The sequence below is a fragment of the Moschus berezovskii genome, chromosome 22, assembly GCF_049115385.1.
Source record: "Moschus berezovskii isolate FMDL1 chromosome 22, NW_MosBer_1.0, whole genome shotgun sequence".
Lineage (NCBI taxonomy): Eukaryota > Metazoa > Chordata > Mammalia > Artiodactyla > Moschidae > Moschus > Moschus berezovskii.
In genome coordinates this window covers 48,932,617-48,960,373 of record NC_142481.1, presented here as the reverse complement: position 1 = coordinate 48,960,373, position 27,757 = coordinate 48,932,617, and the positions used below count along the sequence as shown (strand labels likewise).

Here is a 27,757-nt window from a genome sequence, read left to right as displayed (position 1 = left end):
GAAGGTTAGATTTAAAATGAGATAGAAACGAAATCTGAAAAACCATCATCCTATAATAAGGAACAAAGAAGGTATTAACTTTACTTACCTGGTCATTCTCTTGACACCCCAGTAAGTTACAAGAGAAAATAAACAAAATCTAAACTCTAAGATAAAACAGAAATTTAATCAGAAAACCAATTTGACCTTTTTAAGTTGAATAAATGGTTTTCAAATAAGAATTTAGCTCAAGTGATACAAAAGTATTACTTCTGGAACAGGATTTAAAGAGTAAAAGAAAAATGCCTTGCAATGGTCAAACAAAAAATCTAACACAAATCCTTCCATACATTTTAGCAACTGAAAAATAAAATTACAACTTATTCAAATTTAAGAAACAATTTCTCTGAGAAAAAATTTTAATACTCTTTCTGAAACACTAAAATGATGTCAAAATACTGTATGTACTTCAAAGGATCACACATGTACACATGCACTATAGTCCATAATGCACTTGAAAAAATATTACAAGATTCAATTTATTATTTTCATCATTGTAATTTTAATCAGTAGGAACATTAATGTCACATATACTTTTTTATAATATAAATACTTTTAAAAGCTGTACTTTACAATAAGATATCAAGAACATAGAGCTGATATAGGTTTATAGGTAATCATTTTGCCTATGTAAGAAATCTGATCAGAGTACTTTTATGGTGAAAGAAAAGTACCTTCTTTTTAATCATTCATATTCAGCAACAGGGAAAATGCTCTATGTACACACTGGCTCTGAATAACACGTTTCATTCCTGTTTCAAACCTGCTATGCTATTATTGCTTTGATGATAAATAGTTCAACATAAAAAGGCATTTCCACTTAAGATTCTCAATAATAAGTCTGATAAGGCAGGTCACCTCAATCACAAAAGCTTTTATGCAAATATTACAAGTATTATGCAAATAAGGCATGGATATCAGACTCACTATAATTGGGATTAAAAAGACAACTCTAAGAATACTGCATATTGATACACTACGTTTTTGTGCACTCATCTGGCCTTTCTTCCTCATCTTTGAAGTGCTAAAGTATATTTATACTAGAAAATTATTAATAGACTTAATGTGGGAACTATGTATTTGAGAAAGCAAGACTTTCTGGATAAGAATCTCCAAATATTTTCTATTTTATGTTTTTCTGACTTTATAAAACAAAGAGAGTGTTTTGCGTGCAACACTTGCAGAGAGAAATAAAGCTACATTTCACTCAAATCCAACTGAATGTATCAGATACAAAATACAGACATGAAGCAAGGTATGATAGCAGCAGTGATTCTTGGGGGCAACGTGCAAAATTCAGTATTTTGCTATCTATTTACATCACAGTGGTCAAAAAAGAAATGTGCCAAAGCTCCCTTTCCCATTCCACTTGAACTGGTTCCCCACAATTGAAACAAACATCTCCTGTGACATTAAGTTGTCATCAGCTTGTGTGATCCCCAGTTCACTCAACCTTTTCTTCTTCATCTGGCCTTTTTGTGTGGAGGCAGCAACTAGTTCATTTACAATTTCACAATTGCCTTCAACTTGCTCTGAAAGCTCAGCTCTCGCATAAAGCTCCATTTTACCAGTTGCACATTGAATCAGCTCTTCCAGATCCACTCTTTCAGCTACATTTGCCTCTCCACTTGTCTGAACTTTAGGTGCTTTATTTTCTGAAAAAAAAAAAAAAAAAGAAAAACACAAAGAGATTATAAAAATTGAGTTAAATATACAAACTAACCCAACTAAAACATGTATTTCTACAGTCTAACAGAGCTTTCAAGTTTTTTCTGTCAAGGGGTCCTGTGTCATTTGACTGGACTTTCCAAACTCTCTGCCATTAAGTGTCTCAACAAACAGTTGTATTAATTGTCAAGGTTTCCTGACTTTCATACAGGATTACCAACTTTGAATTTTCTCTTTTTATCCTAGATCTCATTCATTCAACAGACCTCTCCTGGATATTTACTAAGCACTGTATTAGAAGCTAGATACAAAGATAAACAAAACAGTAGTAGTACTTTGTTTTCCCTAAAGGAACTCCCAATTTAGCAGCTTTATAAGTGATTGCCTGTGATAGGCAGAATTCTAGATGGCCCTGTGATGCCTGCCCCTTGTTACTTTCACGACTTTTAAATGGTAAAAGGACCTTGCAGATGTAATTAAGTTTACTTATCAGTTGGCCTTAAGAAAAGGATATAACTCAGGTATTCCTAACCTAATCATATGAATCCTTTAACAGCAAGGTTTTCCCTGGCTGGATGAAGGAGAAGAAAGCATAAAGAGATTTAAAGCGTAAGAAAGATTTGAAGTGTGAGAGATTTGCTTTGAGGGAGGTCCTCTGTTGCTGAAATGGAGGGGGTCATGGGGCAATAACCCAAGCATGATCCCTAAGAGCTGAGAGCAACACCTAGCCAACAGCTGGCAAAATCAACAACAAAAAGAGATCTCTGTCCTACAACCTCAAGGAAATTGATTCTGCCAACAACTTAAGGAACTTGGAAGCAGATTCTCTCCCAGAGACTTCAGATAAGGGCCCTGCCCAGCTGATACCTCACTTTCACCCTTGTGAGCCCAGCCAAGCTTACCTTAACTTCTGATCTATAGAACTATGAGGAGAAAAAGAACTAACAGATAGCTGGAATGGACCTTGAAGGATGAGAAGGACTACTCATCATCCTTTAAACGTTTCTCACCCATGCCAAGGCATAATCCTGCATGGCTGAGATTTCATAGTGATCTGGGTCATGGCTTGGAATTTAAGAATTTCCTGCAAATCAAAACCACAATGAGGGACCATCTCATGCCGGTCAGAATGGCTGCTATCAAAAAGTCTACAAACAATAAATGCTGGACAGGGTGTGGAGAAAAGGGAACCCTCTTACACTGTTGGTGGGAATGCAAACTAGTACAGCCACTATGGAGATCAGTGTGGCGATTCCTTAAAAAACTGGAAACAGAACTGCCATATGACCCAGAAACCTCACTGCTGGGCATACATACCAAGGAAACCAGAATTGAAAGAGACACGTGTACCCCAATGTTCATCACAGCACTGTTTACAATAGCCAGGACATAGAAGCAACCTAGATGTCCATCGGCAGACGAATGGATAAGAAAGCTTATTCCATATACACAATGGAATATCACTCAGCTATTAAAAAGAATGCATTTGAATCAGTTCTAACGAGGTGGATGAAATTGGATTTATACAGAGTGAAGTAAGTCAGAAAGAAAAATACCAATACAGTATATTAATGCATACATATGGAATTTAGAAAGATGGTAACGATGACCCTATATGTGAAACAGCAAAAGAGACACAGATGTAAAGAATAGTCTTTTGGACTCTGTGGGAGAAGGTGGGGGTGGGATGATTTGAGAGAATAGCATTGAAACATGTATATTACCATATGTGAAATAGATCACCAGTCAAGGTTCGATGCATGAGACAGGGCGCTCAGGGCTGGTGCACTGGGATGGCCCAGAGGGATGGGATGGGGAGGGAGGTGAGAGGAGGGTTCAGGATGGGGAACACATGTGCACCCATGGCTGATTCATGTGAATGTATGGCAAAAACCATCACAATAATGTAAAGTAATTAGCCTCCAATTAAAATAAATAAATTAACTAAAAAAAAAAAAGAAATCCAAGAATTTCCAATTGAGTTAGCTCAGTTTTGCTGCCAAGAAAGACAGCTGTCAGGAAGAGGCAAACTCTATGATCCCCTCCAGGCAAATGCAGTTTTCAGCCTGGCACATTCATTTTCCTGCCTCCATCCTTAAATGCTAAAAGGATTTGTTAGCAACAGCCTCCACTGCTAGTATATGCCCATCCTTATTCTATAAATTTAGAGAAAACCAAACATGATAAGGGAACTGCAGGACTACAGAAACCACACGTCAAGGCTTTGACCAGCTGACCTCGAAAGTTTCTTTCACACCTAGATTCCATATTATAGCTTTATCAAGTTTCTCTATCTCTGTGCCTAAGTGTATGCTAGTTATCTTTTTTTTTCACTTTTATTTGCATTTATTTTTTGCGGCATTTATTCCCGGGCCATAAGTTTTTGTTTCTTCAGTTTCTTCTGGGATATCTTTTTCTTCTGTGCAACCTCCTCTTCTGGTTTAGGAACGATCTGTTCTTTTTCAGTAAGGATCATCTCAATGTGGCAGGGAGAGCTCATGTAGGGGTTGATCCGACCGTGAGCTCTGTAAGTCCTGCGCCGCATCTTGAGGGCTTTGTTCACTTGGATGTGCTCAATGACCAGAGAATCCACATCTAAGCCCTTAAGTTCAGCATTACTCTCTGCATTTTTGAGCATGTGTAGTAAAAATTCAGCACTCTTTTTGCGCCACCGACCCTGCGTCCAGCCCCACTGTTTGGCCTGTGCACACCTACCAACTCCACCACTGTAACGACGGAATGGCATACATTGCTTCTTTAAAGTGACATCCTTCAGATACTTGGTGGCTTTTCGGATATGCATACCCTTTATGGCCTGGGCAGTTTCACGAGTGTTCTTAAAGTGAACACGAAGATTTGAACCTCTTGATTTGCATGATTTTGTGGGGTTTTCTGGGTCAAGTGAATAGCGCACCATTTTTAGTGTTCACCTCAGGCCGCTTACCGGAAAAGCTAGTTATCTTTTTTTAAGGAGAAGATTTCTATCTTTAATCAGAGCTTAATGCTGAAATAAACTAGGTCGAGATTTTATTTATAAAATTACTAAATATACCATACCTTCAGTTTCATCTTGGGCATCTTCTTGCAGATCAGAGAAAATTGTAGGTTTCACCAAGACAACACCATAACCTTCATTATTATGTATGACATTATTCACCATGGATATTTTGGGAATGTCATAATGTTCATCTAAGAAGTCCTGTGACATTGAAAACAAATGCTTCAGGGAACTGTCACATTCAACACTGCCTGCTTTAAAAATCTCACTTTTTTCAGGCTATTCTAAAAATAAAATAGAAAGCTATGCTTATTAATATGTGGTAGCACAATCTGAGCTCTGAATGACACAGCATTATTTCTGCAGATCTATGGACAGCAAAGTATTCACAAGAGACTTTCAACCACCAACTATTGATAACATTAAAATTTATGTACTGTTATGCTTTTTAAAACGGAAATAACATGGGAATTTCATAAAACAGAACTGTTTCTTAGGTAAAACCTAAATTCTAAATTTAAAATTCTAAAACCTAAATTCTACCCTTTGGAAAGAGGGTGTCTCAGCAGGGGCTCACCTTAATGAGGATCCCTTCCTTGCAGTGATGGATCCCGTTATCACTCAGAGTGCATTTACTCCCAGGATATATTTCTATACCAGCACCCTACAAATTACATTTTAAAGTAATCTCAGTCAGTTTTAAATAGGCAGGACTATAAAAGAAGGTTTATCACTTCTTAGACTTTTAATGTAGCACAAATATAAAGTGTTTTATACAAAGTTTTATTAAGTATTTCTAATCAACATTTCCATTTGCTTAATTTCTAGCAAGTGCTCTATCGTTTATCATATTCAAATACCATACAGACACACATACACAACAATGGCTAAGAGTTTCAACACTTGATTACTATTTCACTCTTTCATTCTGGACAAATCAGTTTTCTGATTCTGCCCAAAAAATGTCAGTTAACAATTACATGAAAAGAGGCACATATTAAAAATAACCATTCTCTTAGATATACTTGATTAGTTGGAGAACAGTGCTCAAATCTAGTAGAATATTGTTAAATTGTAGATAGAAATAAGGTTCTATATTTTGAAAAGCACACCAGTTCAAGAATATCGCAAGATAACTTGAAAATCATTTCTGTGAATTAAAATAACTAATGCTCCCCACTACTACACATGTTAAATTAGTAGCTAATTCAAATATCCTGTTTATACCCTAATAGTAACCAGAACAATCCATGCACAGCCCAATTCTCTCACATTGTCCCTTGGCACCAAATGGTACCAACAAAAAAAAAGTAACAGTAATGGAATAATTTATTTCCTGACACTATGCTAGGTACTTTAGTAAGTAAAAATGTTCACTCAAACCTCTATGATTATTTAAAAATTCACTTTTAGAATAATTTCATACACAATATCCTAGAAGAAGAGTTGCAATTAACCATTTATGACACATCTATTGAATGTATGTTGAGTTGTACCATGAGAAGACAGTTATTATTATTCCCCCTTTAGAGATTACTGATATGTAGGGGCATGGTCACTACACACCAATCTAACTCTCTGTAGAAGTCATAATATCTGTGAAATGGGCCTTCAGCTAAGACTTTCAGTTTGTAGCTATATACAGAAATAGATTTATGGGCAATAACATTAAACCTGAAAAGAACAACTTAAGCCAGCAGCCACCTAGTAACTGGGACAATCATTTTCAAAATATATTATGAAACTGAACAGATGTTTAATAACTAAAAAGAAACTGAAAAGGCTGCCTCTTCTAAGATGATGGTACAAGTAAAAATCATGGACATTATATATAAAACAAACATAATATGATTGAAAAGTGGAGCGAGGAAGCCAGACCACCTAGACACCTCAACCCCTGAGAAATGACACCAATCTCATGTAGACTGGGTTTTCTTTTTGCCTCACATTTCCAGACATGAAACTAAAGCAGCTGGCAATCCATAAAGATCAGACACAGACCAGAAAAGCCTCCCCACAATCCCACTCTCTCTACCCAAAAACTAGGCAAGCCTCGAAGGACAGAAAACTTCATCCATGCTGGCAAGTGCCATGGGGGAGCCTAGACTTCTACCCTCTCAAGGATGTGACTAGGTACCCCAATACTCACACAGAGGTAGTATCACTTAAAGCAAAGATTTTCATCCCCACTAGTTGGTAACAAGTCCCTCACCCTTGTGGAGACTACATATAGGGCCTGGACTCATACCCTCAACTGATAACAAGATGCTGCACCCATTCCCTACTGGAGTGGTGTCAGAGCAGGCCCAGTGGGGGGAGTCTAGATTTTCATCATTGCTAGTGGTAAAAAGCCCCCTGCCATGTGTCAGAGTGTCAGTGGAGACATGTAAGAAACTAGAATCCTTACACCCACCCACCAGTAACAAGCAGCTTTCTCACTCAACTTGGATACCAATGGAGGCCAGATGGGGAACTTGGAGACCTGGTAGTAATAATGCAGTAGCCTTTACCCCATTCCCTCCTGTAGTAGTGTAAGAGAAGCCCACCTAAGACAGAAGACGTAGATTCTAATAATATAATACAATAATAAAACATCCAGGTTTCAGTTGAAAATCACTTGTCATATCAAGTGCCAAGAAGACGTCAAACTTAATAAAAGGTAATCAATACAAACTAAAACGAAGATGTCAGAGATGATGGAATTAGCTGACAAGGATTTTAAAGCAGCCAATTATTTCAGTGAGCAATTATTAAATACTTAAATGAAAAACAGAAGACTGAATAAGAAAATAGAAAGTCTCGTCAAAGAAATAGAAGATATAAAGAACCAAATGGAAATTTCAGAACTGAGAAGCACTATAACTGAAATAAAAAGCTCAGTGGACGGGCAGAGCAGCATAAAGAAAGAGAACAGAGGAAGGAGTCAGTGAAATGGAAGACAGAACAACAGAAATCATCTAGTCTGATAGATAGGAAACAGTCTGAAAAAGAAAAAAAAAAAAGAATGGAACCTTAGGGACCTATAGGACAATAAAAAAGGATCTAAATTTTTTGTTATCAGTCATAGAAGAGAAGGAAGTGAGGTGAAGTCGCTCAGTTGTGTCTGACTCTTTGCGACCCCATGGACTGTAGCCTACAAGGCTCCTCTGTCCATGGAATTTTCCAGGCAAGAGTACTGAAGTAGGTTGCCATTTCTTTCTCCAGGGGATCTTCCCGACCCAGGGATCGAACCTGGAGGGTGAAGCTAAAAAAAGAAAAATCAAGGTACATCATAATTAAACTTATAAAAGCTTAAGGCCAAAAGGAAAGGGGAAGAAAGGAAAAGTTATCCTGAAAGCAGTCAAAGAAAAGTAATGTCTTATCAGTGAGAGAAAAAAATTCAAGTAAAGAGGATTTCTTATCAGGAACCAGGGAGGCCAGAAGAAAGTGGCAAAGTATTGTTCAAAAGAGCTAGCAGAAAAGAGCTGTCAATCGAGAATCCTATACCCGGTGAAAATATTCTTTAGGAATAAAGAGAAATCAAGACATTCTAAGATGAAAGAAAGTGAATAGCATTTGACAAAAGCCAACATTTCAACATTAGTCCTTCCAATGAACACCCAGGACTGGTCTCCTTTAGGATGGACTGGTTGGATCTCCTTGCAGTCCAAGGGACTCTCAAGAGTCTTCTCCAACGCCACAGTTCAAAAGCATCAATTCTTCAGTGCTCAGCTTTCTTTATAGTCCAACTCTCACATCCATACATGACTACTGGAAAAACCATAGCCTTGACTAGATGGACCTTTGTTGGCAAAGTGATATCTCTGCTTTTTAATATGCTGTCTAGGTTGGTCATAACTTTCTTTCCAAGGAATAAGCATCTTTTAATTTCATGGCTGGAATCACCATCTGCAGTGATTTTGGAGCCCAGAAAAATAAAGTCAGCCACTGTTTCCACTGTTTCCCCACTTATTTGCCATGAAGTGATGGGACTGGATGCCATGATCTTAGTTTTCTGAATGTTGAGCTTTAAGCCAACTTTTTCACTCTCCTCTTTCACTTTCATCAAGAGGCTCTTTAGTTCTTCATTTTCTGCCATAAAGGTGGTGTCATCTGCATATCTGAGGTTATTGATATTTCTCCCAGCAATCTTGATTCCAGCTTGTGCTTCCTCCAGCCCAGTGTTTCTCATGATGTTCTCTGCATAGAAGTTAAATAAGCAGGGTGACAATATACAGCCTTGACGTACTCCTTTTCCTATTTGGAACCAGTCTGTTGTTCCATGTCCAGTTCTAACTGTTGCTTCCTGACCTGCATACAGGTTTCTCAGGAAGCAGGTCAGGTGGTCTGGTATTCCCATCTCTTTGCTTCGGTTTTTCCAGTGGTCATGTATGGATGTGAGAGCTGGACTGTGAAGAAAGCTGAGCACAGAAGAATTGATGCTTTTGAACTGTGGTGTTGGAGAAGACTCTTGAGAGTCCCTTGGACTGCAAGGAGATCCAACCAGTCCATCCTAAAGAAGATCAGTCCTGGGTGTTCATTGGAAGGACTGATGTTGAAGCTGAAACTCCAATACTTTGGCCACCTGATGTGAAGAGCTGACTCATTGGAAAAGACTCTGATGCTGGGAGAGATTGAGGGCAGAAAAAGAAGGGGAGGACAGAGGATGAGACGGTTGGATGGCATCACCGACTCAATGGACACGGGTTTGGGTGGACTCCAGGAGTTGGTGATGCACAGGGAGGCCTAGTGTTCATGGGGTTGCAAGAGTTGGACATGACTGAGTGACTGAACTGACTGAACACAAATTCATTATGAAAATTCTCAGAAAACAGAAATAGAGGACAACTTCCTTAATTTGATAAAGAATATTTACAAAAAAGCCCTATAGTTAGACTGGTGGCAAAGATGGTGAAGTGGGAAGACCCTGAGCACCTCCCCCAAGAGGCACACCAAAAATAAACTATTTACCAAAGGGACTATCAGTGAGAACAACTTGGTAACTAGCAGAAAATATTTCCCACAATTAAAGTTACAAAGAAGGAACCGCAAAGAGACAGATAGAAAGGGCGGAGACTTAGTACAGTCAAGGCCTACAAACCCAAGGTAGGCAACCCACAAACAGGTATTAGGCAAAATGAGGTGCAGAGGAACATGTTTCAAAAAACGAAACAAGACAAAAATCCCATAGGCAATCTACCTGATAAAGAGTTCAAGGTAATGATCAGAAGATGATTGAAGAACTCTAGAGAAAACTGGATGAATACAATGAATTTAACAAAGACTTAGAACATATAAAAAAGAACCAGAGATGAAATGCAATAACTGAAATGAGAAATACACTAGAAGAAATCAATAGTAGATTAAATGATGCAGAGAAACAAATCAGCAATATGGAAAAGAGAAATCACTGAAGCTGAACAGAAAAAAAGAATGAAAAGAAATGAGGACAGTTTAAGTGGGTTGTGGGAGAATATTCACATTGTAAGGATCCCAGGAGAACACCAAGAGAAAGGGGCAGAGAACACACTTAAAGACATAAAAGCTAAAAACTACCCTAATCAAGGAAACAAAAATCTAGGCCCAGGAAACAGAGAGTCCCAAATAGGATCAAACCAAAGAGGACCATATCAACATATTATAATTAAAATGGCAAAATTAAAGACAGAATATTAAAAGTAGCAAGGGAGGACTTCTCTGGTGGTTCAGTGGTTAGGAAGATCCCACATGCCCATGTACCACAACTACTTAGCCTGTCTGCTGCAACTACTGAAGTCCAAGTGGTTAAGGCCTGTGCTCTGCAATAAAGAAGGCACTGCAATGAGAAGCCCACATACCACAATGAAGAGTACCCCTCACTCGCCATAACTAGAGAAAGTCTGTCAGCAGCAACAAAGATCCAGCACAACCAAAAAATAAATAAAATTTAAAAAAAGAAAAAAGCAGCAAGTTATATATATATAGTTAATGCATATAGATGTGGCTATCCTGGACATTCACATAGAATGAATTATATATTATGTTGGAAAAAAGAGAGAGACTACTTTATCCAGCAAGGCTTTCATTCAGATTTGATGGAGAGATCAAAAGTAAAGCAAAAACTAAAAGCATTCAGCACCACAGAACCAGCTTTGCAAGAAATCTCAAATGGAATTCTCTAAGCAAACAAGGAAAGGTCACAACTAGAAACATGAAAATTATGAAAGGAAAAGCTCATTGACTGATAAAAGCAGTTATACAGCAGAAGTAGTAAATCAACCATATACAAAGCTCACAGGAAGATTAAAAGATATAACAGTAACTGTAGGGGCAGGGGAGTAAAAGTGCAGGGTTGTTAAAAATGTATTTGAAATTGAGATTAGCAACTTAAAATAATCACATGTACATAAAAGGTGATATATATATAAATCTCACTGTAACCACAAATCAAAAATCTGTAATAGACACACAAAAAGAGAAAGTAATCCAAACATAACAGCAAAGACAGTCATCAAATCATAAGGGAAGAGAACAAAAGGAAAGAAAGGAACAATAAAGAACTACAAAACCCCAAAACAATGAACAAAAAGATAATAAATATATCTCTACCAATACTTTAAATGTAAATGGACCAAATACTCCAATTAAGACACAGAGTAGCTGAATGGATATAAAATAAGACCCATGTATATATACTGTCTACAAGAAACTACTTCAGATCTAAAGACCCATAAACTGAAAATGAACGAATGAAAAATGGTACTCCGCGACTGGGATAGTAATACTTATACCAAACAAAATAGACTTGAAAACAGAAACTGTAACGAGAGATAACAAAGGAAATGACGTAAATATAAAGGAGTAGACCCAACAAGAAGATATATCAACTGTAAATATGTATGCACTGACACAGGAGAATATAAAGAAACTGAGAGTAATACAGTAATAGTAGGCTACTTAACAGCTCCTCCATCATCTGGAGAGAAAATCAATAAGGAAACACTGGCCAGATGGACTTAATAAATACCATTCCATCCAAAAGAAGCAGAAGACATCCTTTACAAGTGCATATGGCAATTCTACCACCAGAAAACAAATCTCAAAATTCTAGAAAACTGAAATCCTATCAAGCACCTTTTCCGATCACAATGGTATGAGACTAGAAATCAACTGCAAGAAAAAAGACTGCAAAAAACACAAACATGTACAAGCTAAACAACATGATACTGTTGCTGCTGCTGCTGCTGCTGCTAAGTTAGGTAGGTAGAATAGGGAAAAGGAGTCCAAAATGGCGGTGGCCAAAAGACAAGGAAGGGAAAAGCCCGTGAAAATAGAACAAAGGAAGGTCCGAGGACCGGAGTGAGGACCTCAGGTAAATCAAACAACACTCCTGGCTGGCCCAATTTATACAGGGCAGGCCCAGGAGGAAAAAAAAAAGCATATAAAAAGAGGAGCCAAAGCTAGCTCTCTCTCTCTTCCCTGCGCGCTGGGCCGCTCTTCTCTTCGCGTCTTTGGATTGATGTGCCCTCATGCCTCGAAGATGGATTTTTCTGCTATCTTCTAAATAAAATAGAGCTGTAACACTGAGCTGTAACACTGATTTGTCTAAGAGCTATAGCATGGTCCATTCGAGACCTGAGAGCTATAACACGGTCTGTCCAAGACCCGAGAGCTATGACATGCCGAGGGGGCTTTAATGTCCGTCACTCCAAATCTTTGTTGTGACGAGACAAAGAACCGAGGAACATACACACGTGTGACAACTATGGTGCCGTGACTCGGATTTAACCTGGCTGAAACAACCTCTGTGCGGAAGAGGCCAAGCACAGCAGGAGCCCAACTCAGCGAAGCTCCCGCAGTAGAAGTGGAACGCAAAGAAAACCCAGTGCAAGGGAAGGCCCATCGTGCTGGAAACCGGGACAGTGAAAAACGAACTCAGCAGAAAGCTTACACGGCCCAGTCTCAGATTCCAGACCTCCGGTTAAGGTAGGAGATCCTCGCTCCTATGGCTGGAGCGACATATGCCTCACGAAATCTTAATTCCTTTACAATCTCTCGTTTCTTGTTTCCTCGGACCCCCTGTGTACAGGCGGGAGGCAGTGGGCGCAACTGAGAGACTCTGGAGAGGCTACTCTTCGGTATGTCCCAAAGGCACTATCTGCTGGGCCTCAGTAGCTGTACCCCAAGCCAGTGGGGGTCCGTCTGTCCTTACTCTTTGTGCCAAGGATCAGACCAACGAAAACTGTGAGCACCGGTCAGATATTTAGCAAATTCCCTGGTTGGCTATGAAGGGGGTTCCTTGGCACGTTTTCCCCACTGCTTTTTCCTCCTGTCCTTCAGCTCTTTCCTGGGACTTGAGCCCAGCCAAAACCCATGAAACTCAGGCTCCGATGTCTCATTGCAAAAATTCAGTGAGAGACAAAGCGACAGTAAAAGGTAGACTCGTTAAGATTCAGAGAAGGGCCTCACTCTACAGGGTACAGGCCATGGAATGCGGCCTGCCTAGGTTTTGCGAGTGGGGTGAATTCATATGCTAATGACTGGGAGGATCATCCCAGCCATTGGAGAACCACCCACTCCTCCCTCTTTTGACAGTGCCTTAGAGCTGTCCTGCCACCTCTGAGTGTGTCTGCTGGTTTATAGATTGGGGATTAAGGTTTACTTGAATTTGACTTGTCATATTGGACTCAATTGATTTTAATAGGTTTACATGTTATGCCCTTGTGCTATGTCATTCTTTCAAAGGTTGTGCTCTGCCTCCTTCCTTCCTGTTTCATGCTCTTTTACTCAGCCCCATCCGGGCCCCACAGTGTTGCCTCTACAATCTTCTGGAGGGACAACCACAAAATAGCTGGCCTTGGAAGGGAAATGCTGTATAATATCCAACCCCCTAGTCCTACCCAGTACTGGTCATACTGGAGACCTTGGGGACGCCCAAACTCTAGTCCAAGGGTCCCAGGAGGTCATCACGCCTTGACCTGCCTAGGGATCTGGTCCTTGAACGGTTGTCATACCTTAACCTGCTCGGGGATCTGCCAGCCCCAGAGGTCCGAGGAGGTCATCATGCCTCAACCTGACCAGGGACCCAATTCTCAGGAGGCCGTCACGCCTCGGCCTGCCTGGGGATTCAATCTCTAGGAGGCTGTCACACCTCAGCCTGCCTGGGGATCTGCACCCTGACCCGGGGACGCCTGGCTCTCAGGCTGCAACAGTTCTGGGTAGGATAAGCTTCAGAAAGACTCACCCATAAGGAAGTCCACCCATGGAAATTGAAGGAAGCCTATTAGTTTTTTCTTTTCCTTTTCCTCCCTGTCATGACTGTCTTTCAGATAGGAAATAACCAATCCCCTTCCTGGCAGACGCCCTTGAGATGCATCCTTGATAAGTGAAAGCAGCCCACCAAAAAGTAATTAGCTATGCCCGGGTCTCAGCAATAACTCAGGAGCCCAGTGAGAACCCCATTGCCTTTCTGGAAAGGCTAAAAGAGGCCCTCCAAAAGTTTACCAATCTGGACTTAGACTCTTAAGAGGGACAGGTGATTTTAAAGGACAAATTCCTGTCCCAATGTGCATCAGATATCAGAATTGTTACAATAGCTACAGCAGCAGGACCCTGCTGACTCTTTAGATGAGATGATCCAGACAGCCACCAATACCTTTTATAACAGAGAACAGGAGAAAGAGGCCAAGGCCCAGGAGAGGGAGAGAAGGAAAGAGACAAGGCATGCCCAGATGCTGGCCGCCCTCCAGAGAAGCCCTATAGCAAACCCCGAGTCCTTGAAGGACAAGGCACGAGACAAATGCCTAATCTGTAGAGACAGGCGGGGCACTGGGCCAAAGAGTGTCCAAACTATGACAAGTCTCCTAAAACGGCTTGCCACAAATGCCATCAACTGGGACATTGGGTGGCACTCTGCCCTGGGGACCCAAGAGCCTCAAGGTCAAGCGCCAAGCCTACCCTCACGATGGTTCAAGAAGACTGAAGAGGCCCACTCCAGCCATTCCGCCTGTCACAGATAACCATCACGGGGCTGGAGCCAAGGGTGCAACTGGATGTGGCAAGTAGGTCCGAGAATTTCTTGGTTGACACGGGGGGCTACCTACTCTGTCTTAGTCTCCTACTCTGGAGCCTTCTCCTCCCAAACCTGTACCGTTTTGGGTGCTACAGGAAAAGCAACCACTAAAAGATTCACCCGAGCACTTCTCTGTTGCTGGGATGGACAAATATTTTCCCACCAGTTTCTGGTGGTCCCTGAGTGTCCTACTCCCCTATTGGGAAGAGACATACTCACTAAACTGGGGACCACCCTCGTGATGAGAAGCTTTTCAGCCCCTAGAGCCCTGCAGCTCCTGGCCTGAAGCACCCATTACACCTTCTCCAATAGAGAGGGACCAAAAATTATGGAAGGACAAAATTAACCCCCAGGTGTGGGACCAGGGGATTCCTGGACGAGCCCACCAAGCTGAACCGGTCATCATCGTCCTCCGAGATCCCACTCGGTTTCCTAACCAGAAACAATATCCCCTCAAAAGAGAGGCTCGGGAGGGATTACAGCCTTTAATAAATAAATTCCTTGCTTGTGGGCTACTGGTCCCCACCAGTTCACCATGTAACACACAATCCTCTCAGTAAAGAAAAAGGATGGAACCTGGCGAATGGTTCAAGATCTCCGGATCATAAATGAAGCTGTAGTCCCCCTCCATCCCACAGTACCCAATCCCTATGTAATCTTGGGAGAAATCCCACCCAATGCCAAGTGGTTTATGGTCTTGGATCTCAAAAGATGCATTTTTTTGCATACCATTGGCTAAAGAATCCCAATATCTTTTTGCCTTTGAGTGGGAGGTCCCAGGAGAAAAATACCAACAGATGACTTACCTCAGGGGTTCAGAGATAGCCCCCACCTGTTTGGACAGGCCCTTAGCCAGGATCTCCTAGATCTGAACTTGGGACCTAATGGGAAAATATTACAATATGTAGATGACCTACTAATCTGCTCTCCGGATGAGGAAAATGCCCCACAACATACAATTCAGGTTCTAAACTTTTGGCAGAAAGGGGATATAAAGTCTCCTGTGCTAAGGCACAGATGGTCGAGACAGAGGTCACTTATCTGGGAGTTCAGATTACACACGGGTCCAGGAGGCTGTCCTCTGATCGGGTACAAGGAATCCTCCAGTTGCCCTCCCCAACAACTCGAAAACAATTGCAAGCTTTCCTGGGGCTAACTGGGTATTGTAGAATTTGGATACCCAACTATGGTCTAATTGCCCAGCCCTTATATGAAAGCTTAAAGTGACGGGATGATTCAATCACACTGATGTGGGGAACTCCTCAAAAGAAGGCAGAGGCTACACTAAAACAGGCCCCAACTCAGGCACCTGCCTTGAGGTTGCCAGACCCAGAAAAAGCATTCCAACTTTATGTCCATGAAAGAGAGGGAATAGCCTTGGGAGTGTTAACTCAAAGGTTGGAATCTGAGCCCCAGCCTGTAGCTTACTTATCCAAGAGGCTCGATCCAACCACCCGAGGCTGGCCCCCCTGCCTTTGTAATCTTGCAGCTATTGCAATCATGATAGAAGATGCTTTAAAACTCTCCTTTGGAGGCAAACTAACTATTTTTACCAGCCACCAAGTAAAACAACTCCTAAATGGGAGAGGCCATTTATGGATGTCTGATCAAAGAATCCTCAGATATCAAGTAATGCTGATGGAAAATCCAGGCCTCACTATATCCCCCTGTGAGGTCCTTAACCCAGCCACCCTCCTGCCTACCCCCGAGGGCTCTCTCGCCTCTGCCACCAGGTACTTCAGCCCAATTAGCTGAGCTCATAGCCCTGACCCGAGCTTTAGAGCTGGGAAAAGGAAAAAGAGTAGCCATTTACACTGACTTCAAGTATGCCTTTCTGGTGCTACATGCACATGTGGCTATTTAAAAAGAAAGGGTCCACTTGACCACCCGAGGGTCCCCAATCAAATATGGTGATCAAATCTTTAGACTCTTGGAGGCAGTCCATCTGCCCACTGAGGTTTCAGTCTCCCACTGTAAAGGACACCAAAAAGGGAGCACGGAAGTGGCACGAGGGAACCAAGCAGCCGATCAGGCAGCTAAGAGAGCAGCATTACAGAACCATGACCTAATAGGAGTTGCCACCCTAGTTCCACAGACTAATTTGCCAAAAACTCCCTCATATACTGAAGGTGAGACTCTTAAAGCCAAGAGTGAGGGCTTTCAAGAAGATCATATGGGGTGGTTCCAAAAGGAGGGACTTCTTTTTCTGCCTGGGAACCTCCAATGGAAGTTGGTTAACTCCTTCCACGCCACCACTCATTAAGGGAAAAAGGCCCTCCAAAGATTACTAGAAAGGTCCTTCAGAGAAACAGGCTTCCAAACAATCATAAGGCAAGTGGTCTCCTCTTGTTCCACTTGTCAATTAAACAACCCCCAAAGAGCTCGAAGACCCCAGCTGGCCCAGCCCATCCAACGACATGGGGCCTACCCAGGAGAGGACTTGCAGATAGACTTCACCCAGATGCCAGTTTCTCAAAGGTATAAGTACCTATTAGTCATGATAGATACATTCACAGGATGGATTGAAGGCTTTCCCACCCATACTGAGAAGGCTGCTGCTGCTGCGTCACTTCAGTCATATCCGACTCTGTGTGACCCCATAGACAGAAGCCCACCAGGGTCCCCCGTCCCTGGGATTCTCCAGGCAAGAACACTGGAGTGGGCTGCCATTTCCTTCTCCAATGTGTGAAAGTGAAAAGTGAAAGTGAAGTCGCTCAGTTGTGTCCAACCCTTAGCGACCCCACGGACTGCAGCCTACCAGGCTCCTCCATCCATAGGATTTTCCAGGCAAGAGTACTGGAGTGGCTTGCCATTGCCTTCTCCGTGAGAAGGCTGAGGAGGTGGTAATAAAACTGCTCCATGAAATCATTTCAAGATTTGGTCTGCCCAGGTCATTACAAAGTGACAATGGGACATCATTTACTTCTAAGGTCACCCAAGGGGTCTCTAAAGCATTGGGCATTACTTATTATCTCCATTGTGCCTGGAGGCCTCAATCTTCAGGAAAAGTAGAAAAAGCCAACCAATTCTTAAAATCAGCAATAAAAAAGATAACCCAGGAGACCTCCCTGGGATGGAAGGAGGCTTTACCAAGAGCCCTCCTGCGCACCCGAATTGCCCCTAAGGAACAGGTTGGTCTTAGTCCTTATGAGATGCTATATGGAAGACCTTTTGTTTATGTCAATGACCTCTTCCTAGATCCAGAGGTTCAGAACCTCCAGTCTTATACCACGGCCATTGGGCAATTCCAACAAGATATATGCTTGTGGGGTATGAACCAGGACCCAAAATATTCTAAGGAGTCACCACTATATGCTCCAGGGACTCAAGTCCTAATTAAAATCTGGAAACATGGGTCCCCGAAGGCTCAAATCCAGCCCACATGGAAGGGCCCCTACCCTGTAATACTTTCTACCCCCATAGCAGTCAAGGTACCGGGACATGACTCCTGGATCCACTACTCATGAGTCAAGCCATGGAAGAAAACAGAAAAGGACACTCAATACATCTGTGAGCCCCTGGGAGATCTCAGATACCTATTCAGGACTACAAATGAGTGCCATTCTAATGAACACCCCCAAAATCTGTTTTCTGGGGAAAAGATTTCTCTGGATAGCTCTAAAGAGCCAACCCAGCTTGGCAGAGACTTACTCCAAAACAGACAGGAGATAGATCTTCTGATCCCTGAATAAGGAGGAACTTGAGCCATCCTGGCGATGAGAATCTGGAATTGGCTAATGCCCCTACTAGTCCTTGTTACACCATACTGATGCTGCTTATGATTGTTCCATACGGTATAAACTGTCTAACCTGTTTTGTCTCTGTGCAGGTCAACAAACTACAACATGCAGTGCCAGTTCAACAAAGATGTAAAACTACAGCCGACCATGGAAAATGAAAATATCACTCACCCTTAGATGGGCACCACTATGAGGACTCTGAGGCCTGAGACTAGCAAGAGGGGGAGGCCCAATACCCCTCGCCGTCCCAGTTCAGCAGGAAGTAGCCAGAAAGACCTCGATGCCCCTATTCCCAAAGAATTGGGCCTCCCATCTCTTGAGGGGGGAATGTTAGGTAGGTAGAATAGGGAAAAGGAATCCAAAATGGCAGTGGCCAAAAGACAAGGAAGGGAAAAGCCCGTGAAAATAGAACAAAGGAAGGTCCGAGGAACGGAGTAAGGACCTCAGGTAAATCAAACAACACTCCTGGCTGGCCCAATTTACATAGGGCAAGCCCAGGAGAAAAAAAAAAGGATATAAAAAGAGGAGCTCTCTCTCTTCCCCGTGCGCTGGGCCGCTCTTCTCTTTGCGTCTTTGGATCAATGTGCCCTCACGCCTTGAAGATGGATTTTCCTGCTATCTTCTAAATAAAATAGAGCTGTAACACTGAGCTGTAACACTGATTTGTCTAAGAGCTATAGCATGGTCCATTCGAGACCTGAGAGCTATAACATGGTTTGACCAAGACCCGAGAGCTGTGATACGCCGAGGGGGCTTTGACGTCTGTCACTCCAAATCTTTGTTGTGACGAGACAAAGAACTGAGGAACATACACACGCATGACAATATTAAACAAACAATGGGTCACTGAAGAAATTAAAAAAATACCTGGAGACAGATGAAAACAGAAATGATCCAAAACACAATGATGAAAATAAAAATACAATGATCCAAAATCTATGGAATGCAGCAAAAGCAGTTCTAAGGGACAAGTTTACAGTGAAACAAACCTACCTCAGAAAAAAAGATCTCAAATAAACAACGTAATGTTAAAGGAACTAGAAAAAGAACAAAGAAACTCCAAAGTCAGATAAGAAGATAAATAACAAAGATCAGAGTATAAATAAATGAAGTAGAGACTGAAAAATAATAGAAAAGTTCAATGAAATCAAGAGCTGGTTTTTTGAAAATATAAAATATTTTATATAAATTGATGAACCTTGTGCCAGAATCACAAAGAAAAAAGAGAAAGGGCCCAAATAAAACCAGAAATGAAAGAGGACAAGTTACAACTGATACCACAGAAATACAAAGGATCATCTAAGACTACAAGGAACAATTATATGCCAATAAAATGGACAACTTAGAAGTAATAGATAAATCTCTAGAAATGTACAATCTTTAAAGACCAAATCAGGAATAAATAGAAACTATGAACAGATCAATTCAGTAATGAAATTGAATCAGTAATTTAAAAAGCTCTCGGCAAACAAATGTCCAGGACCAGACATCTTCACAGGTGAATTCTACCAAACATACAAAGAAGAGTTTACATCTTTCCTTCTTAAATTATCCCCCAAAATTGAAGAGATACATTCCCAAACTCATCCATGAGGCCACCATCACCCTGGTAGCAAAACCAGAAACAGACATCACACATACAAAAATCACAGGCTGATATTCTTGACAGTCATAGATGAAAAAATCCTCAGCAAAATATTAGCAGATAGAATCCAACAATACATTAAAAGGATCATATGCTATGATCAAGTGGGATTAACCTCAGAGATATACAGATGGTTCAATATCTGCAAATCAACCAACATGACACAACACATTAACAAATGAAAGAATAAAAAAATCATTTGATCATCTCAGTTGATGCAAAGAAAATTTTGGACAAAATTCAATATCCATTTATGGATTCTCAACAAAGTGTCCATTAATGGAATATAAATCAATATAATGAATGACATACAACTAATACCATACTCAATGGTGAGAAGCTGAAAGTATTTTCTCTAACATCAGGAAAACATGACAAGGATGCCCATTCTTGTCATTATTATTCAATGTGGTACTGAAAGTCTAACCTCAGCAATCAGACAAGAGATAAAAGAAATTCAAATAGCAAAGAAGAAAAACCATTACTGTTTTCAGATGACATGATACTATCCATCAAAAATCCTAAAGACATCACCAAAATCCTACTAGAACTCATCATGAATTTGGTAAAATTGCAGAACACAAAATTAACATACAGGAATCTGTTACCTTTCCATATGCTAATTATCAGAAAGAGGAATTTAAAAAACTATCAAATTTACAATAACATCAAAAAGAATACCTAGAACTAAATCTAATTAAAGAGGTAAAAAACCTGTATATTTAACAAGACTTCCCTGGTAGTCTAGTGGTTAAGACTCTGTACTTCCACTGTAGGGTGTGTGGGGTCAATCCCTGGCCAGGGAACTAAGATCCCATATGATATATGGCATGGCCAAGAAAAAAAACAAAGCTGCACTTAGAAAATATAAGAAGCTGATGAAAGAAATCAAAGATGACACAAATAGATGGAAAGATATACTGTGCTAGTGGATTGGAAGAATACTGTTAAAATGACCATACTACTCAACACAATCTACATATTCAAAGCAATTCCTATCAAAACACCAATGGCATTTTCCACAGAACTAGAATAATTCTAAAATTTGTACGGAAACACAAAAGACCCCAAATAGCCAAAACAATCTTGAGAAAGAACAAAACAAGAGGTACCATGTTCCCTAATCTCAAGCTATATTACAAAGGTATAGTAATCAAAACAGTATGGTACTGGCACAAAAACAGGAGAAATCTTTGCACCCTAGGGCTAGACAAAGAGTTCTTACACATAAAAGGAAAAATTGATAAACTAGGCTTCATCAGATTTTAAAACTTTGCTCTGTCTGTAAAAGCCTCATGAAAACAATGAAAAAACAAGCTATATACTAGCACATCTGTAAATGATGTACCCAACTGAGGATTCTTATCTAGAATTTATAAAGAACTCTCAAAACTCTATAGTAAAAAAAAAAAAAAAAAAAATCCAATCAGAAACTGGACAAAAGTCATGAATTTTTCACCGAAGTTAAGGATGGCAAAAAAAAGCTTATGAAAAAATGTGCATTAACTACTAGGGAAATACAATTAAAACATACCTATTAAAATGGCTAAACTTAAGAAGTAGTGAAAATATCAAATTTGGATCATTGGATCCATAATCCAAACCAAAAATTGGATCCAACACAAAAAACTGGATCAAAAATACCAAACTGGATCATTCAGAATTTGTTAGTGGGAATGTAAAATGGTACAACTAATCTGGAAAACAGTTTGGCAGTTTCTTAAAAAAAAAGTAAGCTCACAACTAACCACATGTCCTGCAACTATATTCCCAGGTATTTACCCCAGAGAAATGAAAATGTTGTTCACACAAAAACCTGTACACCAATGTTTACAGTAGCTTTATTTACAAAATCCCCAAACTGGAAACAACAGATGTTATTCAAAAAGTGAACAGTTAAAAGTGTGGAACAATCATACACGGAATACTACTTAGCAATAAAAAAAGAACCTATTGGTAAATGCAACAACTTGTATATAGATACAGAGAACTGTGCTGAGTGAAAAAAGCCAATTCCAAAAGGGTATATACTGTATGATTCTATTTACATAACATATCTGAAATAATGAAATAACAGAAATGGAGAACATATTAGCATTTGCCCGTGATTAAGGAGAAGGTCAGAAGGACAGGCATATAGACAGTTTTAAAGAGCAATATGAAGGATCCCTATAGTAATGGAAATATGCAACTTAACTGAATTTTATCCTGGTTGTGATGCTGTACTATAGCTTTGGAAGACGTTACAATTAGAGGAAACTGGTAAAAGGTACACATATAGGCTGCTGCTGCTGTTAAGTCACTTCAGTCATGTACGACTCTGTGCAACCCCATAAACGGCAGCCCACCAGGCTCCGCTGTCCCTGGGATTCTCCAGGCAAGAACACTTGAGTGGGTTGCCATTTTCTTCTCCAATGCATGAAAGTAATTTCTGTATTATTTCTTACTACAGAATGTGAATCTGCAATTATCTCAAAATAAAAATGTGATTTAAAAACAGCAAACGAGCCTCAATTACTACATCACTTACAAAGTTACAACTTAAAAAGTCTAACCTCTTTTTTAAAGGTATGACAGAGAAACTGAGATGCATTACTGTCTTCCTAATAATCTGTTTTGAAAATGCTAAATAAGAACAACATTATACAATTGAGTCTGGCCAACTTAATGCATGTAACTATCTGAAGTTCTCTGAAGAGAACAGAAGCATGCATTTACATCTTGTCCTGCATTTTATTTATCTATTTAGAACTTAAACCTAAGCTACTCCCCAAAAGGATAAGAGATGATCATACCTTGGCACCATATAAATCTGAGTTCTTCATTAAAAATTCTGCTGATGTTCGTACTGTGACTCCTGTAGTTTCACACTGCAGTACACAGTTTTCCAATGTAGTCTTGCCACGGTGAATGACTATGATGAAAACATGCAGTCAAATGCTTTAAGAAGTAATGTATCTTTTACAATATTAGAAATGGCCTAGAGTTGATATTAGATACAGTCTAAATAATTCTCATTTAAACTTTGTTACTGAAATTATGAATTTTTATTTTATAAAAACAATGACTATTTTGAGTTATTTTCTAAAATCTAAAAGTGGTATTTTTAAAAAAGAATGACTTGACCTCAGAAATGCAAAATCATGTCAAAAATTTTTTTACAAAAAAAAAAAATAATAATAATAATTATGAAAGTAACTTTCATGACTATCTTACAAGAGAGAAGAAAAGGAGGCCCAATTCAAAATAGGGGATACAAATCCCAGGAAACAAATACTATCACAATGTGAAGATAACTGGTTTGAATCCAGGACTAAATCAAATACAAAGAACACAGACCACATATTGGAATGTTCTAATAGAAAAAAATGATCACTCAGAATCAAATATTAAACTAACAAATTTTTAAGAATACATTGAACTATTTTTCACTTTAGAGTAAGCTTCCTAAGTTGTCAAGCTATGTACATAATTAACTAGCTTTTCATACTACTCAAAAATGGTATTTCATTAAATTCTATCTTCCAGGGGAAGTAAAGCTTTTCTTCAAAGACTGGAACAAATAATATATGAAATATTCAGATATTTACTCAAGATTCCTTCTACAGCATCATGCTGCACAAATTTTATGCTTGAGATTTTAATATCCGCACCCGTACAATCCACAAAAGTGTCTCCTTTGCCTCTCTTTTCTATCACAATATCATCTGGTAGACCATATCCTAAGGAAGAGAGCAAGAACATTTAGGATGGGGGAGGGGAAATGTCTAAACACAAAATTTCTATGACATATTTCTTCATTTCAAATGACTCCAAATGATATTTGAGACCAGTCAACCCAGTTACATGTAAATAAAATTGAGGGACTTCCCTGGGGGTTCCATGGTTAAGACTTTGCCTTCCAATGCAGGGGGTGCAAGTCAGAACCCTGGTTGGGGAGCTAAGATCCCACGTGCCTCATGGTCAAAAACCAAAACATAAAACAGAAGCAATATTCCAACCAATTCAATAAAGACTTCTTTAAAAAAAAAAGGTCCACATCAAAAAAAGAAAAATCCTTTAAAAAAATAAATAAAATCTATTTCTCCACGTATCTAGCTTGAATTTTACCAAGATATACAATTGGTTAACAATTGCTTGTACATCAAGAAGACGACCCCCTATCAGTCATCTCACACAAGTTTTGGCAGTAAACTCACTTATAAAACTACTACTAAAAATAATAATCTTAAGTACTCACAGCTGGGTCAGAAGGCTTTAATGCATTTAGCCTTTATAAGTTTTTACTTCCCAACCCAAAGATTCTATTATTCTAATGCAATTAGGTTTGAAAAAGCATAGACATTTCTCAAGATTTTCTCATTTTTATATTCTCTTAACCAGATTGACCTAAAATCTGACAAACTGGCTTAGAACAGTTTTAACTATTGGAAAAATAGGTCTACCTTATTAACCAATAAAAAACATTGTTCTCTACAAATCTTAATCAAACTAATAATGCAGGTAGACCTCTGAGTAGGCTTATGAAAAAGCGAAGTATCAAAAACTAGAAAACTTTGGCTGACTTTACCATAAACCAGAATTACACAGACAAAGCTTTAAGAATTAACTCTCATTGTCTAAATGTAAAAGACTCATTGTTGAGTCTTTGCTTGAGGAAATGAAAGTAGTAAAACATTAAACAGGCAAAATCTCTAGTTTTCTACATTTGAAGAGGGTGGGGGCACTAGAGAATACAAGAGGACTCCATCCATGGGAATGCTACTAATGCTGTACTCTGGACGACTAGATTGTAAATTTTTTCCCCTGATTCTTTTTATGTGTCTATGTGTACTTTGCACATTTTTAAAAATAATAACTTTTTATCATCAGAAAATTAAAAATATAAAAAGAATAGCCATATTACATTATATAAACAAGTTACATAATCCTAGCAGTTTAAAACACAAAGCCTTCACCTAAGTGAACGGATTTTCTAAACAAGAAAAACCCTATTATAAGTACTATTAATACCATGCAAACAGTGGGTACTCAATATATATCACTTGTTATAAGTGTTAGCTGGAGATCAGATAAGCTATCATATAAGCTTTAATCTACCTCATGAACAATTACTCCATATAGTCACACCGGAGACACCATCTGATTCCCCAAATTCTCAGAAATGCCCTATGTTCATATATTTATAGTCATTCTTACACTTAACTATCTGAATTCTATATGGTTATTTATGTGCCTAGTTGCTCAGTTGTGTCCGACTCTTTGTGACCCCATGGACTGTGGCCTGCCAGACTACTCTGCCTGTGGACTGTTCCAGGCAAGAATACTGGAGTGGGATGTTTCTGACCCAAGGATTGAACTCTCATCTCTTGCATCTCCTGCAATGGCAGGTGGATTCTTTACCACTAGCACCACCTGGGAAAGTGAAAGTTGCTCAGTTGTCTCCAACTTTTTGCGACCCTATGGACTATACAGTCCACGCAATTCTCCAGGCTAGAATACTGGAGTGGGTAGCCTATTCTTCTCCAGGGGATCTTCCTGACCCAGAAATCAATCCGGGGTCTCTTGCATTGCAGGTGGATTCTTTACCAACTGAGTTATCGGGGAAGCCTTGGTTATTTGTGGCACATTGGCACAATTACATTATAATTTCCTCACCAATCTAGGAAGAATGCTTATCCACCATATAATTTACATCAATGCTATTTGCACTATGCCAAAAAAATTAAGTGCTTTTATTGCTGTGATTTATTCTGCAGATGTGTTATTTATAAAACACACATGTTATATATCAAATGTTGGAGAGGAAACAGAACAAAAATTACACACATGAAATAAAAAAGGGGGTGAGGTGATGTACCGGTGAACAGCAGGATATTGAACTCCCAGCCAAGCTTCTATTAAGAAGTTTTGACAAGGTAAAGAACATAGCTTAAGCAGTTTGTGAACAGCTGCACTAATCCCAAAATGATATATGATTTTTTGTATTACAAGTTTTATTGCTAACTTGAAATTCTTTTGATAAATAGTTGAACAGGTGCATCTAAATTTGACAAGCTATGGAAATACAAAAGACCAAGGTGAACTACTGTAAAGCAACCTACATTTAGGAATCACTCTAAATGTACAGTAAGACTATAACAGCTAAAAGCTATTTTTAATAGACTCTTTCAATGCTAATGTTCTCAAAAGTACACTTTAGTAGTTGTGACATTCAGAAGTTCTTAAAATGATTAAGATAAAGATTTTCAGTCTACTTTCAAGTTGGACCTATACCTCACAAAAATAAGCTAAATTTAAAACAAAAACCGTGTACCAATACATCTACAACATACATGAAATAAGAGGAAACAACAAATTAAAAAATAGTAAACTTAAAAAAAAATATTGCTTGGAATTTTTTTTATTCTAGAAATGAATTCATTTTCATCAACCACCTATAGTCTGGAATTACGTTTCTCCCTAGTGGTTGTTCCTCTATAATTTCGTCTTCCCAACATTTATAATGTTGTAAAGACTCATACTTCATGTTGCTCAAACACTGAGTCGATAACCTATACACTTCAAAAACCCTTAATGTTTCCAGGCAACTCATTTGAAATTAATTGGGTTGCAATAAAATTCTTAGAGCTTCAACAAGATCAGTGATTTCCTGTTTTCTTAAGTGTCTCATGGAGTAGAGTTTGGTTATATGATCTTCCATACTCACCTTCCAACTCAATGGAGTCAGCAATGGAGAATGCACCATGTACCACATAATGGCCAGGACAAACAATAACAGTGTCACCCTCATAGCAGGCATTTATAGCAGACAACGGATCACTATGGAACTAGAAAACAACAACAACATATTGCAAATATATACCCCTCAAATGCAACCTGAGTATTACTCCAGGTGCCTTCATGTTTCACTTTGAAAAGGGAGCCAAAACTGTATATTTATCTCCTTTGCTATTGCACTGAGCCCAGTACGTGACTGATCACTAATGCTGCAGAAAGGCAGTACTAACTCTCACTCCTTCCCACTCCACAGAAAACCAGCTCAGGGAAACACCTATAAACTTTCTGTAAAATTCAGGAAAGCCTAGGGTGAATCAGACGAAAAAAAGCAACTTGAAGAAGAAACTCTTTTACCTGAATTTCTATTTCTTCCTTACAAGGCTCTGGGCAAAGCCTATCCCTGAGCAGGGACTGAAGCAGACCAGTCGTCATGGTGGAGGAGACCACATGGGTGATCTTCTGGCCATTTGGACGGATGCCTTTTGCTTGTATATTAGAATTCTTCTGATAACCAAACACATATCTTAAAGAAACCAAACAGACCTGTCAGTTCTCAGTAAGATAGCTGGTTAGACAAGATGCTGACTAGTTAAGAATAACAAAAATACACATACCTCAACAAAGGATTCTCAATGAGTTTTAGCTTTTGTTTCAACTGTTCGATCTCTGAATATAACTTTAACCCTTCCACCATGGAGATGTTTTCCTGCTCAGAATCAGAGTTACAATTTGACAAACTGCTTCTCAGATTTAAAAATTTCCTGTAACTCTCCTCACATTGAGTCAACAGATTTTGGTAGTCAGCAATAAGTCCTGAAGGAACTCGGTCTTCAAGAATGTCGTAATGCCTGAAAGTT

General features: G+C 39.5%; 1 protein-coding gene across 1 annotated transcript in view; it reads right to left on the bottom strand.

Moving 5' to 3' along the window:
• Nucleotides 1-691: 691 nt before the first annotated feature.
• Nucleotides 692-27,757, bottom strand: part of SHCBP1 (SHC binding and spindle associated 1) — a 43,905-nt gene continuing 16,839 nt past the window's right edge. The window contains exons 6-13 of the mRNA XM_055412863.2: nucleotides 27,515-27,748; nucleotides 27,255-27,423; nucleotides 26,830-26,950; nucleotides 23,711-23,842; nucleotides 22,916-23,034; nucleotides 5,283-5,369; nucleotides 4,765-4,906; nucleotides 692-1,694 (exon numbers count right to left, since the gene is read on the bottom strand). Of these exons, the coding sequence (XP_055268838.2) occupies nucleotides 1,369-1,694; nucleotides 4,765-4,906; nucleotides 5,283-5,369; nucleotides 22,916-23,034; nucleotides 23,711-23,842; nucleotides 26,830-26,950; nucleotides 27,255-27,423; nucleotides 27,515-27,748 (1,330 nt within the window). The 3' untranslated portion in view covers nucleotides 692-1,368. The remainder of the gene's footprint in view (nucleotides 1,695-4,764; nucleotides 4,907-5,282; nucleotides 5,370-22,915; nucleotides 23,035-23,710; nucleotides 23,843-26,829; nucleotides 26,951-27,254; nucleotides 27,424-27,514; nucleotides 27,749-27,757) is intronic.